The sequence below is a fragment of the Cnephaeus nilssonii genome (assembly GCF_951640355.1).
Source record: "Cnephaeus nilssonii genome assembly, chromosome: 5".
Taxonomy (NCBI): Eukaryota; Metazoa; Chordata; class Mammalia; order Chiroptera; family Vespertilionidae; genus Cnephaeus; species Cnephaeus nilssonii.
In genome coordinates this window covers 81,403,067-81,421,792 of record NC_137076.1, presented here as the reverse complement: position 1 = coordinate 81,421,792, position 18,726 = coordinate 81,403,067, and the positions used below count along the sequence as shown (strand labels likewise).

Here is an 18,726-nt window from a genome sequence, read left to right as displayed (position 1 = left end):
TACATTATTCTTTTTTGATAGCTAAAGCCAGTAAAGTATTGTTTGAACCTTCTTAGCAGTTCCTGAAAATATTTTCCTAAATCATTTCCCATAACCAGATTTATTTCTAGCCTCAAAATTTGAAGACCTGAGCCATAAATAACATAATCAAAGGGTACTTTTTATTTCCCTTGCTTTCCCCTCTCAGAGTGTTCAGTCTCAGAAACCCCTCTTGAGCAAGCATAAAGTATAGGAACGAAGAGTTTCAAGCTATTAATAATTTGATCTTATAGCATTAGGGAATTAAAACCTTGAGAATATAAAAACAAGGATGTTAAAATTTTCACCATTAAAAGAATAAAACATGCTCTAATTGGTGTTGAAAATACATGATAACTGAAGTTTGAATCTTCCTCAGAAATGATCTTTAAATGCAAACAATCTCTACACACATTAGACTGAAAAAGTCACCTCAAAGGAGTGTTGTCCTATCATAGAAATAGAAAAGCAGAAGCAGTAAACCTGGACCTTCAGTTGTTTCTTTGGGAGAATGCATTTGCCTTCTCATTAATTTACCCTTACAAGATAGTATTGACTATAGTAATCTTTTTAAAAAAATAAGAATTCCAATGTGGCCATTGGAGGTAACAATAAGTTTCAGGAATGGAAAACCAGCCTTAAAATTCAGTAGTGAACCAGGATAACTAATAAAGCAACCTCATCAAAAAAACTCATGTTAACCCCAGATCATGAGAGCAGTCCCAAAAGGAAGGTTTCATTGACCCAATTAATTATTATGAGAAAATGCAAATTATATTAGTGATGTAACCAATAAATGCATTCTATAGATGTTAGAACAAAAATTGGACCCAGTAAAAACTTAAATGGTGAAAAATATGTTAACAACATATCTTACCTTAAGTACAAACACTTGGAGAGAAAACCAATTATAATAGAAAGAAAGAAAAAATGGAACTCACTGGAACCAAAGGAGTGTCTTCTACAGGACATTTTGAATCATCTGAAAAACACAAAGGATCCTTTTTCTCACAGCTCTCCTGGCTGATGAGTGTATCTGCATAGTTGGGCTGAGGGAAGATCAGGTGACTCCTCCTAGAGTCCGAAGTGAGGGAGACCTCATGGGAATAGGACTGCAGGAAAGCCTGGACCCCATCCATGCCCACAAAGTGAGAAGCCTGCATGCCAGCCAATCCATCTCCTGAAGCCTGGAGCAGACGTGATGTGTGCCAACGCCTAAGCCTGAGTGCCAGCAGCACAATGACAAAGGCAAGGAAGACACAGGAGACCGCAGCCACTGCCACCACCAGGTACAGTGTGAGATCCGAGGCCTCCGGGGTCGAATGGATCTCAAGACTACTCAAGTCAGTCAACACATCTGGGATGCTGTTAGCCACAGCCACAGTGAGTGTGACAGTGGCAGAGAGAGGGGGCTGGCCATGGTCCTGAACTGCCACCACCAGGCTCTGCTTGAGGGCATCTCTGTCCAGCAGAGCCCGCGCGGTCCGCACCTCACCTGTGTGCAGCCCCACCACAAAGAGCCCTGGCTCGCTGGCCTTGAGCAGGCGGTAGGACAGCCAGGCGTTCTGGCCTGAGTCTCTGTCCACCGCCACCACCTTGGTCACCAGGTAGCCGGGCTCTGCAGAGCGGGGTGCCAGTTCCACACCAGTGGAACCATCGGTGGGGATGGCGGGGTACAGGATCTCTGGCACATTGTCATTCTGGTCCAGCACGAACAAGTTCAGTGACACGCTGTTGCTGAGGGGTGGGTTCCCACTATCATTTGCCCTAACCTGCATTTGAAGGTCTCGAAACTGCTCATAGTCGAAGGAACAAAGCGCATAAATCACACCAGTATCTGCATTGATGGAGACGTAGGAGGAGAGAGGCACCCCTTGGATGGTGTCTTCCTCCAAGGAATAAATAATTCGGGCATTCTCATTGCTGTCAGGGTCATGGGCTGTCACAGAGAAGATGGAGGTTCCTCTTAGGTTGTTCTCCAGGAGATAGCCTGAGTAAGAGATTTGAGAGAAGGAGGGTGGATTATCATTGATGTCAGCCACATGCAGAGTGATGTGAATTTCTGTGGACAGGGGTGGTGTTCCTCTGTCTGTCGCAGTCACTGTGATATTATATTCAGAGATTTTTTCTCGGTCAAGAATTTGGGAGGTCAACACTCTATAATAATCTTCTATTGACTTTTCTAACCGAAAAGGTAGGATCTCCTGGATGGAACAAACAACTTGACCATTCTTCCCAGAGTCTTGGTCATGAGCATTGAAAAGAACGATGACTGTTCCTTGAGGAGCATCTTCCCTAACTGGGCTAAACAGAGATGTAATGATCACTTCGGGTCTATTGTCATTTACATCTTCCACCGAAATGAGCACTTTCGTCCATGCCTTCAACCCTCCACTATCTTCTGCTTGTATTTCCATTTCATAAAATGCACATTCTTCATAATCTAGACTCTTTGCTGTTGATAGTTCCCCAGTTTTCTCATTGAGCTGAAATAATGGAGATTGTTTTTCACTAATTTTCCAGAATTTATATGCCACTTCTCCGTTGATTCCCTCATCTGGATCACTAGCTCTTACAGTAAGCAGCTGGGTGCCAGGGGGCACGTTCTCTGGGGCTGTCACTCGGTAAATCGGTTGAGCAAACACCGGGGCATTATCATTCACATCCAACACTGTCACTAGGATGTGCACTGAGCTGGAGCGACGAGGCTCGCCTCCATCGGAGGCGATGAGGACCAGGTGGTGAGCAGCCTCTTCCTCTCTGTCCAAGGCGCGCTCCAGCACCAGCCCTGGGTTTAAAGTTCCGTCGTCTCCAGTTCGCACGTCCAGGGAGAAATGGTGATTGGGGCTGAGTTGGTAGCTCTGCAGGGAATTCAAGCCCACATCCGGGTCAACAGCCTCTGGGAGTGGATAACGTGTGCCAGGCGCAGCAATTTCGTTAATATTTATTTCCAGATTTTCTGCCTGGAATTTTGGGGCATTGTCATTCATATCAGTGACTTCTATTTCTATTCCATAAAGTTGCACTCTGTCTTCAACCAGAACTTTAAAGTTAAACACACACCGTGGGCTCTGAGCGCAGAGCTCCTCCCTGTCTATCCTGCCCGCGGTGACCAAGCTGCCACTCCGCGGGTTGAGAGCGAAAAGCTGCGTCCTACCTCTGGAGACGATGCGGACTCCGCGCTCCGCCAGCTCCTGTGGCTCCAGCCCCAGATCTTTGGAGATGTTGCCCACAACATAGCCTTTTACTGTCTCTTCAGGCACGGAGTAGCGGATCTGGCTGGCCCGGATCTCCCACAACCTTCCCAGGAAAAGGCAGAGCAGGACCAATCCTCTGCGGTGCCCGCTATTCATTGGAGCCGCCATTGTTGCTTCACTCCGGATTATTTCCGCCCCCAGACTGCTTTTTTTCCCCACGCTGACTCCTTAGGTTCTTTTCTTCTCCTGCAAATTATGGTCGTCTTTTTCCTCAGGAGAAACCCGGAGTGCCCCAAGTGAGGAGGCTGAGTTTTGTTGCCGTCCCGGGGTTGGTATGTGGGATCTGCGGGGCTTTGTGTAGTTGGCAGATTCTAATATCCGGATGGAGCGCTGATTGAGTTTTTCCTAGAGTTGGTGAACAGCGGCGCTCAGAGTCCTAAGCAGTTACTACACTCACAGATAGGCAATACAGTACTTTTATCACAGATGATTGAAGGAAAACACCACTCTCTTCTAATTATGATTTTAGATTTCTCTATTTCTTACATTCATATTTCAAAAGCAATCATCTTTGTGGATGTCTTAGTGGAATGAAATTTCTATTAAGTGTATTATTAAATCACTAGTTTTCTTAATATCAAATTAACTTTAATTTGGGGTAGAGTTTGGCTTTCTCTCTATTTTAAATTTTAGACATATATGCACCTTACATAATTTATATTGAATGAATATATATGGATAGATTTTTTTCACTTTGAAGTTATTTTATAAGGTTAATTATTTTTAGAGTAAAATTCCTCTGGTAAGGTTTCCTTAAAATTTTATTTGCAAAGTAATTTTAATTAAGCAATATATGTAAACTTTCTCACCTAATATTACTAAATTTAAAAGGCATTGGTTTTTAAATTTTACATATTTGTGATTGTAAAACTTATGCTATTTTAAAATGTTTTAGTTTTCTATGTGAATACATAATGCATTTGGAAGATTCAATGAACATACACTGAAAAGCAGTTTTTTTCATTTCAATCCTTCCATGAAGAAATCATGCAATTTTAAAGTAGTCTTAAACTTCTTATTCTAAGAGTCACTGAAACTTATGTGACAACTTGGAGAAAAGAATACAAGATATAGACAAGTTGTTACCACTAGAAAGGAAAAAGCAAGTGCCTTTATAATAAATTTCTTTCAGCAGTTTGTAAAGACACCATTTACTGAAGCAGTTCCTAAGGGAAACCAACAAAAGACTGGTGCTTATTTAATGGCAACTTTATATATGCATGGAATTAGAAGCTTTTGCCTTTAAAATGAAAGAGTTATCATTCGCTTTTCCTCCTACAGGTACAATGATGATGACAGAATTTCTAGTTACTAATGTTTCAGGCCTCAAATAATAACACAAATCTAGTGTGTTCCCCTTTGTTTAAAAAAATAGATGTCAGAGATGAGAGTGTTAGAGGCAGTAGCATTTCCTTTTCTTTTATCAAGTCTCTCCTGATAACTATACAGAAAAGGAAGAGGAAGATTTTGCATTCAAGAAAACTTGAAGGAACTTAGAAAATGATTTGGACCTTCTGTTGAGTTACTTGAGTCCACCCCCCCCCCGACCTCCGCCTCACACACACAACACAGATTATTTTTTCTTAGAATTTTAAGGCATTCAAAGACTCATGAGTAGGTAGATATATGGAACAAGGCATGAGGAATAAACATAAAAAAGGGAGAGAAACAGTGCCAGTGAAATCAGTGAAGGAAAATACTTGGTAGTAGTTTCTTTGCTCTAAAGGATTAATTAAATGATTGCCTACTTTAATGTTTACTTATAATAAAATATTTAACATGTTAAATGAGGAATGAGACAATTAGTGGGTAAATTTCAATAGCTTTGAAAAAGAGGTAAGAAATTGGTACAATAATTTTGTTGTGAAAAAAGAACACACTCTCATCACTTTGAAAATCCAAACGTGGTAAGATAACTCTATTTTATGGCACATAACTACTCCCAATTCAACACTCCCCTTGAGGAATGGAAGTTCAGCTTTCTGACAGGCTATATCCCTAAAACAACTCACTAGACTTGGAAGTGTAATATGTTTTCATATAAATGTATAAAATTGGGTCAATGCTGAAAAGGACTAGACACTTAAATGGAACTCACCGTTGTTAGTGGTTCAGGATGGGAAGACGATTCACCAGAACTACAAAGTGGAAATAAGACCCCAGATGAATCACCACAAAGTATGTCTTGTCCTGAACTCAACTGCTCATTACATTTTAGAAAATTAAACTCTGTCTTTCCAGCTTGGGCCACGCACAGATTGTAGGAATAAGGCAAAGTCCCTTCACTGTAGATGGGGGGAACCACAGGTCCAGACTTGACACAGAGACCAGGTTGAAAGCAGCCCCAGGTGGTGGGGCTAGAGGGACCTCGAAGCCGCAGGGCGACCGCCAGAATCACCGCGAGGAGGAAGAGCACTGAGATCAAGGCCAAGGCCACCACTAGATAGAACTGCAGCTCAGCCTGGGGGTCAGAGGGCTGAGGACTTTCGCTGAGGTCTGGCAGCGCCTCTTGTAGGCTGTCAGCAAAGACCAGCAGCAGGGTGGCGGTGGCTGACAGGGGTGGCTGTCCCCCGTCCCGCACGGCCACCAGGAGGCGCTGGCGGGCCGCGTCCCGGTCGCCCAAAGCCCTCGCTGTGCGCACCTCGCCCGTGCGCAGCCCCAGGCTGAAGAGTCCGGGCTCGCTGGCCTGCAGCACGTGGTAGGACAGCCAGGCATTGTGTCCCGAGTCCGCGTCCACCGCCACCACCTTGGTGACCAGGTAGCCCGGCTGTGCGGCGCGCGGCACCGTGTCGAAGAGCGCCGAGCCGTCGGGCCCCAGCGCCGGGTACAGCACCCTGGGCGCGTTGTCGTTGCGGTCGCCCACCAGCACGCGCAGGCTCACGTTGGCGCTGAGCGCGGGCGAGCCCTGGTCGCGCGCCTGCAGCGTCAGCTCAAAGGCGCGCAGCTGCTCGTGGTCGAAGGCGCGCTGCGCGAACACCACCCCGCTCTGCGCGCTCACGGACACGTAGGACGACAGCGCCCGTGGCTCCAGGTCGCTGGCCACGATGGAGTAGGAGACCTGGCCATTGGGTCCCAGGTCGGGGTCGGAGGCGCTGACCTGCGCTATGGAGGCCCCTGGCGGGTTGTTTTCTGGCACGTGGACCAGGTAGGCGGACTGCTGGAAAACCGGGGCGTTGTCGTTGACGTCTGTGAGGTGCAGGGTGATGGTGGTGCTGGAGGAGAGGGGCGGCTTGCCCCTGTCTGTGGCTGTGATGGTGACATTGTACTCTGGGGTCAGTTCTCGGTCCAGGGTCCCCTCTGTTACCAGTTTATATGAACTTTTGGATGAAGAGATTATCTGAAAGGGGAGTTTACCTTCTAATCGACAATTAACCTCCCTATTCTCCCCAGAATCACGGTCATGTATTTTGATGAAAGCAATTAGAGTTCCTGGCACTGCGTTTTCCAGAATCGTTTCCACCAGAGAATGGAATGTAATTTCTGGACTGTTGTCATTTTCATCTTGAATGTTAATTTCAACTGTACATTGTGCAACCAGTCCTCCACCATCCCTTCCTTCCACTACTAGAGAATATTCCTTGGTTTCTTCGTAATCCAGTGTCCGTAAAGTGGTAATTTCCCCGCTCTTTGAATTCAGATTGAACACTTGCCCCGTCCTGTACAAAGAATACGTTATTTCTGAGTTGAGACCCTCATCCAGGTCGGTGGCTGACACCTGCAGCACAGTGGTGCCCGGTGGCACGTTTTCTGAAAGCCTGACTCTGTACACGTCCTGCTTGAATACAGGGGGGTTATCATTGGCATCAGTGACCTGGATCTGGAGTTCAATGGTACCGCTTAGGGGTGGATCTCCACCGTCCAAGGCAGTGAGGACTAATCGATGATAATTCTGTTGTTCTCGATCTAAGGGTTTCTCCAATATCAGTTCCGGGTATTTACCACCATCTGGCTTCTCCTTGTTTATCAAGGAGAAACTAGGACTTAGAGAGAGTTTGTAATTCTGCAGAGAGTTTAGGCCAGTATCTCCATCTTCCGCTACTTCTAATATAAATCGAGTGCCTGGCAGTGCGGACTCACTTATTTGCAGCTCAAAGGAATTTTGCATGAATTTGGGAGGGTGATCATTAATATCCTCGATCTCCACATTCACGTGGTAAAAGTTTAATGGCTTTTCAGCAACAGCTTCAAATTCCAGAGCACATACTGGCTCCTTCCCGCATAGCTGCTCCCGGTCCAGCCTGCTGCTCACAAGTAACTCCCCGCGCTCTGCGCTCACAGTGAAGTAAGGCTTGTCAGAGCTGACGCGCAGTTTTCGAGTGGGTAACTCGCGGACACTGAGTCCCAGGTCCTTGGCGAGGTTCCCCACCACCGAGCCCTCGGGCATTTCCTCGGGAATCCGGTAGCGGAGCGGCTCAGAGAGCGCCGGGCAGAACAAAGACAGCAGGAAGGGAAAGAGCACTGGCCGCCGCTCAGCCCAGCCCCGGTCCCCAGCGCCGCTCCCCATCCCTCTGGCTCCCCTCAGCGCGCTCACCGGCCTGAAGACGCCGGATGACCAGTAATCTCTGTGTCGCGGATGTCCAGAGCTCCGAACAGCCTTTAGTTCCTGCGTGGGGGTCAGGGTTTCTTCTCCTCCAGAGGAGGGAGCGGTGGAAAGGCTAGCTGTAGCGAGTGAGCTGAGGAAGCGAGCTGCGGCTGCGCGAGGCGATCCCCAGCGCAGAGCTCTCCACTCTGGCCAACAGCGGCGCCCAGAGTCCGCACTATGAAACTGCAGCCTCTGCTGCTTCAGGCTAACCAGCTACAGTAATTATAATCGTGCACTGGACTAAACAAGCCTTTTTTTGTTTTGTTACTATATTTATATCTTAAATTATAAGACCTTCTTTAAGGTATCTGTACTCTTGTTTTCAAATTATTAGACATATCGCGTTGGGTTTTTATACAAGCCTACATATACAGGGTAGGGCAAAAGTAGGTACTGTTGTTCATATGGAGAATAATACAATAATTAATAGATAATAATACAAGAATATACTGGGCTTCACATACTTACAACTGTAAACCACTCTTTCCCCACCTGTGCTGGTGCATTCATTTCACCATTTTACAAACATACATTGAACTCTTGGCTTGTGCTTGTTAGTGATGATATAACAAGAGGTAAATCATAGGTATTGCCCTCAGAGAATTTATCATCTACTGATTTCACAAATTCATTGTCTTTATTAGCTATGACATGTGAAATAACTTCTTTCTTTTATTCATTCCTATGTTTTGCCCCAACATTTCTACATAATTAATGCTGTTTCACATCACATATATTAAGAGAATATCAATACTGTTGAAATTATTGGTAAAGTTGTGTAATTCCTTACTAATCCTCAAACACCTCCTCCTTATGATAATATAAATACTGTTTATAAAAGTAATATTTGTTACTCTTATGACTATCTCAGGAAATATTCATTCCATAAATACTGTCCCTATGATGTAGCCAAGCCATGATTTACCTTCTTCTTCATATCTCAGAATTACTTGGCTTATGTAATACCCAATGGAGCATGTAAAAGTTACTGGGGAAATGTTTATCTGTTCTTTAATATAAACTCACAAAGGGATATTCCAGTAGACTGCATTACTTCCTTATCTATGTACCTATGTTGTACTGAAGTAATGACTTTGAAATGGAAGGAGCTGAGCTCATGGTAAGTTTACTTAAATATATTTACTGAATATAGAGACATTTGTTGTATTTATTTTACTTCATTTAATTTTTTTTTTTTTACAATTAGTGAACGTTTTGACCAAGAGAATTTTCTTTTTTATCAGGGCAACTTCACACATACTTTTTAAAATTGTAAAGTATCAATAATATATTTGTCCCCTCAAAAAACTATGCATCCAAACACTACAGAAAATATAAAGTTAACTTCCATCCACTGTATATGCAAAATAGGAGGGAATACTGCACTATCCTTGGGAAATGTCTTTTTTATTACTAACAAATATTTTATTGTATTTTCTACTTACACTGATGACAAGTCAGGGGTTAGCTTCATTAAAATGCTATAGCAAGGAATATAGCAGCCATACACATAGTCCAGATGGAATAATTTTTAGTCGATTAACTTGTTTAGAATTTGTGTCCATGAAACTTCTGTTCTTTAAACTAACATTCTCAAACTCTCTTACCATGAGTACACATTTCACATGGCTGCACCATCAAAACAATTCATTAGAACTCTACTGAAACATGGGATTCTGTATTTTATAAAAGTCTCTTTCAACAGTTTAAAAGGACATCTTATTTCAGGCTTGATTTTGTTGTTTTTTGTTTGGGGGGGAGGAGAAATGTCTATTTTGGACTTTAGATTCCATGTCTCCATTTGTGTGAGCCTGAATGAACACTGACACACAAACTCAACATTTAGGGAGAGTCAAACCATTTAAAATGTGTTTACATTTTGAAATATAAGAAGCCTTAAAGTTGTGAAGGGTACTAATGCAGACAGAGGGTTCAGAAAATAGATTTAAAAAGAAGGAATCTTTCAGAGCTTAGTTTTAGGTTCAAACTGTAAACACATGCTAAAATTCTGTCATGTATTTTATTTCTACTAAGATAATCCAAGGATTTAGGAGTCTCAATAATTTTCTCTCAGTCCTAATTTAGGAATATATGTATTCCTATATAGAAAACAAACTTAACTTCTGTGGTTGGGCAACTACTTCTTAAGTGAATGAGTGGTAAGTGATAATTGTAATTACAGTAAAATATGGAAGGCTTTAAAAGGTTGAGAGTTCACATTTAAACAATCATGTCCAATCCTTGGGAAAGCAAATAAAATAAACTATGATAACTAGAGCTCAATTTTGTAGTATCGCCACTAAAATAACCCCCATATTTAGGGTATACCTTAAAAATATTTTAAACTTTCTGCATAATACATGTTTCAAAACACATAGATTTATAAAGAATATAATGCCTCTGAGAAATAATGTAAACAAAAACTGAACTCACCTGAACCGAAGTAGCTTCATCCTTACCTTCGTGAAAATCTATGGGTGTTAACAAGGAACCATTTTTTTCACAGCTCTCATGGCTTATGAGTGTATGTGCATAGTTGGGCTGAGGGAAGATCAGGTGACTCTTCCCTGAGTCTGCAGTGAGGGAGACCTCATGGGAATAGGTCTGAAGGAATGCCTGTACTCCTTCCACACCCAGAAAGTTTGAGGCAGGCAAGCCCACCAACCCTCTGCCTGAAGCCTGAAGCATACGAGACTTATGCCATCGCCATAGTCTGAGGGCCAGCAGAACAACCACAAAAGCAAGGAAGACACAGGAGATAATGGCCACAGCCACCACCAGGTACAACGTGAGATCTGAGTCTTCAGAGTTGTCAGGGTTCTTGATGTCATCCAGGCCAGCCAGGACCTCTGGGATACTGTCTGCCACAGCCACAGTGAGCGTGACAGTGGTGGAGAGGGGGGGCTGGCCATGGTCCTGGACCACCACCACCAGGCTCTGCCTGAGCATGTCTCTGTCCAGCAGGGTCCGCGCAGTGCGCACCTCGCCGGTGTGCAGTCCCACCGCGAAGAGCCCTGGCTCACTGGCCTTGAGCAGGCGGTAGGACAGCCAGGCATTCTGGCCTGAGTCTCTGTCGACCGCCACCACCTTGGTCACCAGGTAGCCAGGCTCTGCAGAGCGGGGTGCTAACTCCACACCAGTGGAACCATCATTGGGGAGCGAGGGGTAGAGAATTTCAGGTGTGTTGTCATTCTGGTCCAGAATGAACAGACTCAGTGAAACATTGCTGCTGAGTGGAGTGTCCCCGCTGTCCCTGGCAGTCACCAGTAGCTGTAGGTCTCGGATCTGCTCATAGTCGAAGGAACAAATTGCATACAGCACACCGGTGTCAGAGTTGATGGAGACATAAGAAGAAAGAGGTGCCCCCATGATGGTGTCCTCAGTCAGAGAGTAAGTGACTTGGGCGTTCTTGCCACTGTCAGGGTCATGGGCAGTCACAGAGAAGATGGAAGCTCCTCTGGGGTTGTTCTCCGGGATATAGGCTGAGTAGGAGGCATGAGAAAAAGTGGGTGGATTGTCATTGGTGTCTGCCACATGCAGGGAGATAAGAGTTTCAGTAGATAAAGGTGGGGTTCCTAGATCTGAGGCCATCACTGTGATATTGTACATGGAGATCTTTTCTCGGTCCAAATATTTCCATGTCACTAATCTATAATAATTATCTATTGATTTTTCTAATTGAAAAGGTAAACTACCATGTATGTAACAAACAACTTGACCATTCTTCCCGGAGTCTCGGTCATGAACATTCAAGAAGGCAATTACTGTTCCAGGAAGAGTATTTTCCAAGACTGGGCTAAACAAAGATGTAACAATCACTTCCGGTCTATTGTCATTTATGTCTTCTACCGAAATGAGCACTTTGGTCCTCCCCATGAGAGCCCCCACATCTTCAGCTTGTATTTCCATTTCATAAAATGCACATTCTTCATAATCTAGACTCTTTGCTGTTGATAGTTCCCCAGTTTTCTCATTGAGCTGAAATAACGGAGATTGTTTTTCACTAATTTTCCAGAATTTATATGCCACTTCTCCGTTGGTTCCCTCATCCGGGTCGCTAGCTCTTACAGTAAGCAGCTGGGTGCCAGGGGGCACGTTCTCTGGGATCGTCACTTGGTAAATCGGTTGAGCAAACACCGGGGCATTGTCATTCATATCCAACACTGTCACTAGGATGTGCACTGAGCTGGAGCGACGAGGCTCGCCTCCATCCGAGGCGATGAGGACCAGGTGGTGAGCAGCCTCTTCCTCTCTGTCCAAGGCGCGCTCCAGCACCAGCTCAGGGTTTAAAGTTCCGTCGTCCCCAGTTCGCACGTCCAGGGAGAAATGGTGATTGGGGCTGAGTTGGTAGCTCTGCAGGGAATTCAAGCCCACATCCGGGTCAACAGCCTCTGGGAGTGGATAACGTGTGCCAGGCGCCGCGATTTCATTAATTTTTACTTCCAGATTTTCGCCCTGGAATTTCGGATTATTATCATTGATATCAGTGATTTCTATTTCTATCCCAAAAAGTTTTCCTCTGTCCTCAACGAGGATGTTGATATTTACAAGACACCGCGCGCTCTGGGCACAGAGCTCCTCCCTGTCTATCCTGCCCGCGGTGACCAAGCTGCCGCTTCTCCGGTTTAGAGCAAAAAGCTGCGTCCTACCTCTGGAGACGATGCGGACTCCGTGCTTCGCCAGCTCTTGAGACTCCAGCCCCAGGTCCTTGGAGATGTTACCCACGAAGGATCCTTTGTCGCTCTCTTCTGGCACCGAGTAGTGAATCTGTCCCCTCCCGATCTCCCACAGCGTACTCAGGAGCGCGCACAGCAGGATCAGCTCCCTGCGTCCTCCGTAATTCTTCGGAGCGGCCATTGTTCTTTCGCTATGGAATCCACTCGGAATCTTCATTGGGCAAATGTGTCTTTTCACCTTTATGCTGCAGGCTCGGAGATCATCCCCTCGGAAAGCCAGATTGTCCCAAATGTAGGACGGAGTTTCGCTGCAGCCCTGCAGTTGATTTGTGGGATTTGCAGGTCTTAGTGAGGTGAGAGCCCAGAGTATCCAGATTACATTTATCTCCAAATTAGGTGAACAGCGGCGCTTAGAGCCCTAAACAGTTACTGCACCCACTTAAAATTGTAACATTGTTTGCTAGATTACAGAGGGGGAAAATACTTCTTGCTTCCTATAATTTGCTTTGCATTTATTTAATTTGTCCCTGAATTTATATTTTAAAAGTAATTGCCAGGAAGTGTGAAATGAAGTAGGGTTTAAGTCTTACAAAGTATTATAAATTGATCAGATTTATGGGTGAGCATCACATTAAATTACTCCCATTTCTGGAAGACATTTACTTTTTAAAAAATAAATTATTAAATTTTATTTATTATGCTTTAAGGTTTATTGCAAATGTCTTCAATATATATTATCAAATAAGTAGAAGCTCCAGTTGTCACTGACAATTCACTCAGACCAAAATAGACCTATTGAGATGATTGACTCAGAAGTTGTTTTATTTTGTTTAAATTAATTAATCATTATAGTAGGATTTTTGTAGATATTTGCTTCTTAATTTTCTTTTTTAAATGCTGTATTAAATTACACATTGATAATGTTTCAAATTAATATTGTAAAATGTTAACAGTTTAAGTTCTACTTTCAAGTTTTATCAGAGGTTATACTGATTTGCTTCTTTATTTAAATTATTTATACTTTTTCTATTTGAAAACACTTGAAAGGTACAAATTAATTTACAATAAAAAGTAAATGTCCATCCCATTTTTCACCAATGAGAGAGTATTTAAAGCAGACAATTAAATTCTTAAAGTAGACAAATATTCTAAAATTACTTTTACTTTTATGAGTATTTTGGTCAAAAGAACCACACAAAGTAAGAAACACACATAATTATAAAAAAATGCCAATGCAAACAAATGTCTCCTCAATGCTTTGTAAAATGGCCATTAATTGAAGCAGTTGCTAAGGGAAATCTAGCAAAAGGCTGAAACAATGTGTTATCATCTTGAGTATATACTTGTTTACACATCAGGTAAGCAATTTTGTCTAAAATTTTAAGAATTCAACTCTACATTTTTCCTAGAGATAGTAGAATAACTAGGAGATATCTAGCTTTATTAGTTTAAGGTTGCAAAAAAAAAAAAGAAAGTTAAAAACATGATCTTTTCTTGGATGGAAGAGCCTATAGAATGAGCTTCAATACAGATTAATCCTGAAAAGCAAGTAGGAAGAACATACTTTTATCTTCTGATGAGCATAATGGACCTACTACTAAGTCAAAAGATTTTTCCGTGCGCGTGCGCGCGCGCGCACACACACACACACACACACACACACACACACACCAGTACATTGCATGGAGTTACAATGGGTCCTCTACAAAAAACAAAACAAAACAAAATAAAACAAAACCGCAGGTTTCCAGGTGCTTTTGAAACAAAAGGGGAAGTAAATAGAGACAAAACAGCAGATTAGTATGAGAACCATAACAGTTAAATAAGTTAAGAAAAATATCTAATTTTACCTTTTTTTTTTGCTTTAAAGTCTTATTTAAATGACTACCTACTTTTACATTTATAGTATGGCAAGGCTGAATTAGTAATAGGAAGAAAAATTTAGGGAAAAATCTCAAGCTTTTACAAGAGAGCCTATAGCCTTGTGTAATGTTTACGTTTGTAGATAAACCCACACCCTCAATCCTTCCTAAATCCGAGCCTGGAAAGATATCCCTAAAAGATACATAAGTGCTCCTACTTCAACCTCCCTTGAAGAATGGTATGACAGTTTTTTGACTAGCTACAACTTTCCTAAAACAACCTTTAGATTTGAAACTGTATGTTTCCCTGTGAACATGGAGAACTGGGTAGACCAAAAGAAGCAGGTTATGCATAAAGGACACTCACCGGCTGGGAAGTCGAGTCAGTGGAATTACAAAGTGGAAATAAGGCCCCAGATGAATCACCACAAAGTATGTCTTGTCCTGAACTCAACTTATCATTACATTTTAGAAAATTAAACTCTGTCTTTCCAGCTTGGGCCACGCACAGATTGTAGGAATAAGGCAAAGTCCCTTCACTGTAGATGGGGGGAACCACAGGTCCAGACTTGACACAGAGACCAGGTTGAAAGCAGCCCCAGGTGGTGGGGCTAGAGGGACCTCGAAGCCGCAGGGCGACCGCCAGAATCACCGCGAGGAGGAAGAGCACTGAGATCAAGGCCAAGGCCACCACTAGATAGAACTGCAGCTCAGCCTGGGGGTCAGAGGGCTGAGGACTTTCGCTGAGGTCTGGCAGCGCCTCTTGTAGGCTGTCAGCAAAGACCAGCAGCAGGGTGGCGGTGGCTGACAGGGGTGGCTGTCCCCCGTCCCGCACGGCCACCAGGAGGCGCTGGCGGGCCGCGTCCCGGTCGCCCAAAGCCCTCGCTGTGCGCACCTCGCCCGTGCGCAGCCCCAGGCTGAAGAGTCCGGGCTCGCTGGCCTGCAGCACGTGGTAGGACAGCCAGGCATTGTGTCCCGAGTCCGCGTCCACCGCCACCACCTTGGTGACCAGGTAGCCCGGCTGTGCGGCGCGCGGCACCGTGTCGAAGAGCGCCGAGCCGTCGGGCCCCAGCGCCGGGTACAGCACCCTGGGCGCGTTGTCGTTGCGGTCGCCCACCAGCACGCGCAGGCTCACGTTGGCGCTGAGCGCGGGCGAGCCCTGGTCGCGCGCCTGCAGCGTCAGCTCAAAGGCGCGCAGCTGCTCGTGGTCGAAGGCGCGCTGCGCGAACACCACCCCGCTGTGCGCGCTCACGGACACGTAGGACGACAGCGCCCGTGGCTCCAGGTCGCTGGCCACGATGGAGTAGGAGACCTGGCCATTGGGTCCCAGGTCGGGGTCGGAGGCGCTGACCTGCGCTATGGAGGCCCCTGGCGGGTTGTTTTCTGGCACGTGGACCAGGTAGGCGGACTGCTGGAAAACCGGGGCGTTGTCGTTGACGTCAGTGAGGTGCAGGGTGATGGTGGTGCTGGAGGAGAGGGGCGGTTTGCCCCTGTCTGTGGCTGTGATGGTGACGTTGTACTCTGGGGTCTGCTCACGGTCTAGAACTCCGTCTGTCACTAATTTATACGTGTTTCTCGAATAAGTTAGCAATTTAAACGGAACCTCACCTTCTAATTTACAAATAACTTCTCCATTGTCTCCGGAATCCTTGTCACGGACTTTAAGTAAAGCAATGTATGTTCCTAGCCTGGTGTCCTCCGTAATAAGATCAGTGAGAGATTGAAATATTACTTCTGGGATATTATCATTTACGTCTAGGACTTCTATCTCCACAGTACATTGGGCAATCATTCCTCCACCATCCCTTGCTTCCAAAACTATGGAATATTCTTTGACTTCCTCAAAATCTAGTGTATTTCGAGTAGTAATTTCCCCAGTAGTAGAATTCAGGTCAAACTGGGTGATCTGGCCTGCTTCAGTGAAAGAGAAGGTGATCTCAGCATTGACCCCCTCATCCTGGTCGGTGGCCATCACTCTAAGCACAGTGGTGCCTGGGAACACGTTTTCCGGAAGGCCCACCCTGTATAACTCTTGGCTGAACACTGGAGGGTTATCATTGGCATCAGTCACGAGGACTTGTATCTGAGCAGTGCTGCTTAGGGGTGGATCCCCGCAGTCCAAGGCAGTCAAGGTCAAGTGGTAGGACTTCTGCTCCTCCCGATCTAAAGGCACCTTCAATACTAGCTCGGGGTATTTGCTACCATCTAATTTCTCCTTATTCACGAGTAAGAAATGATCATTGGGACTGAGCTGATAATTCTGTAATGAGTTGGTACCAATATCTGCATCATGGGCAGACCCTAAGATAAATCGTGCCTCAGGCTTTGTGGACTCACTTATTTGCAGCTCAAAGGAATTTTGCATGAATTTGGGAGGGTTATCATTAATATCCTCGATCTCCACATTCACGTGGTAAAAGTTTAATGGCTTTTCAGCAACAGCTTCAAATTCCAGAGCACATACTGGCTTCTTCCCGCATAGCTGCTCCCGGTCCAGCCTGCTGCTCACAAGTAACTCCCCGCGCTCTGCGCTCACAGTGAAGTAAGGCCTGTCAGAGCTGACGCGCAGTTTCCGAGTGGGTAACTCGCGGACACTGAGTCCCAGGTCCTTGGCGAGGTTCCCCACCACCGAGCCCTCGGGCATTTCCTCGGGAATCCGGTAGCGGAGCGGCTCAGAGAGCGCCGGGCAGAACAAAGACAGCAGGAAGGGAAAGAGCACTGGCCGCCGCTCAGCCCAGCCCCGGTCCCCAGCGCCGCTCCCCATCCCTCTTGCTCCCTTCAGCGCGCTCACCGGCCTGAAGACGCCGGATGACCAGTAATCTCTGTGTCGCGGATGTCCAGAGCTCCGAACAGCCTTTAGTTCCTGCGTGGGGGTCAGGGTTTCTTCTCCTCCAGAGGAGGGAGCGGTGGAAAGGCTAGCTCTAGCGAGTGAGCTGAGGAAGCGAGCTGCGGCTGCGCGAGGCGATCCCCAGCGCAGAGCTCTCCACTTTGGCCAACAGCGGCGCCCAGAGTCCTCACTATGAAACTGCAGCCTCTGCTGCTTAAGGCTAATCAGCTATAGTAATTATAATCGTGCGCTGGACTGGACAATTTTTATGTCTATGTATTTATTAATGGTCAATTTGTATCATTATCGCATTTCCAGGTTTTAAGGAAATTACATATATTTAATACATAAACTCTGTTTGTTAACATAATTATTCCCCAATCTTCAAATCCACACTAGTAATAGAAAGATGACTATAACAGACTTGGTCTAAAAGATCTCGGAGTACAATGATTTTGAATACTTATTAATTATCAGTACATTGGATAAAGTTCTATGCTTCTTCCTTTGTTTATTTTTTCCTTGTTTTTACATTTTGGGTACCTCCATGTTCATTCCCTTCATTTTTTTTTTCAGAGAGCATCAGTAATTTTCTTTAAAAGGGCACAATTTATACTTACCTCCAAATACCTCTCTTCTTCCAAAATTGTTTCCGTGACTTATTTATAGTAATATTACCTGATTTTAAATTCTAGTATCTCAGTCAATGACATAATATAGCAAGAAAGGAGTTAGCCTATCCCTCTCCTTCCCATTACACAATTATTTTCCTAGTTATGAAATGTAACACCACTCCTCAAAGTTACCAGGGGAATAATATTTTACCTTGCAACACAAAGTGACTAACTATGGTCTATTATGCTGAGTCATAGTTCTCACTTCTGTACTTATATAACATCCCATGATGACTTCAAATAAAGATAGTTCCTAGAAAGTTTATTTGCAGTAGCTCATGAGTTTAGTGACAATTTCTCCCGTTTGTTTAAAAAATGTTAAGCATCTAATAAATTGGATAGGGTAATTTTCTTTTTCAATATGCCTGATAACCACATTTCTGTCTCACAGAATGTTAGTAACATTGACTGTTTCACAAGTGACTGTACATCTGAACACTGCAAAATATGTAAAATATACTCACAGTATTACACATTTTCTTTATATGGAAAATATCAGCAAACACAACACTCTGCTAGAAAAACTGTTTAACACTCAAAAGGTCGCAGCAAATAAGATTACCTTGTCATCAACCCCTTCCAGATGCTAATCAATTGGCATATTGAACTGCACTGAAATTTTATACTTAGAGCAGCGATTTTCAACCAGTGTGCTCAGGCAGGCACACTGGTGTGCCTCAAGAATTTTTAAAACATGCAAGACCTGATTATTTAGTCAGGGGCACTGACCTCTTTTCCCTTGGATTGTCCAATAAAAAATGACAACAGCCAACACTACTATGGGCAGCTGGTGCAAATGAATCAAAATTATACCTATATTTTGTCAAATC

General features: G+C 44.5%; 1 protein-coding gene across 13 annotated transcripts in view; it reads right to left on the bottom strand.

The window, feature by feature from the left end:
• Positions 1-18,726, bottom strand: part of LOC307099905 (protocadherin gamma-C4) — a gene marked incomplete at its 5' end in the record, with an annotated part of 162,285 nt that overhangs the window by 87,238 nt on the left and 56,321 nt on the right. Inside the window, 2 exons of one of the 13 annotated variants that reach the window (XM_079771972.1) lie at positions 10,291-12,849; positions 14,763-17,287. The exons of 9 other annotated variants lie outside the window; for them this stretch is intronic. In XM_079771972.1, the coding sequence (XP_079628098.1) occupies positions 10,291-12,849; positions 14,763-17,159 (4,956 nt within the window). Of the gene's footprint in view, positions 1-959; positions 3,739-5,373; positions 8,007-10,290; positions 12,850-14,762; positions 17,288-18,726 lie in introns of those variants that run through there. 3 more of the 13 variants (XM_079771984.1, XM_079771979.1, XM_079771996.1) reach the window with 3 other exon arrangements.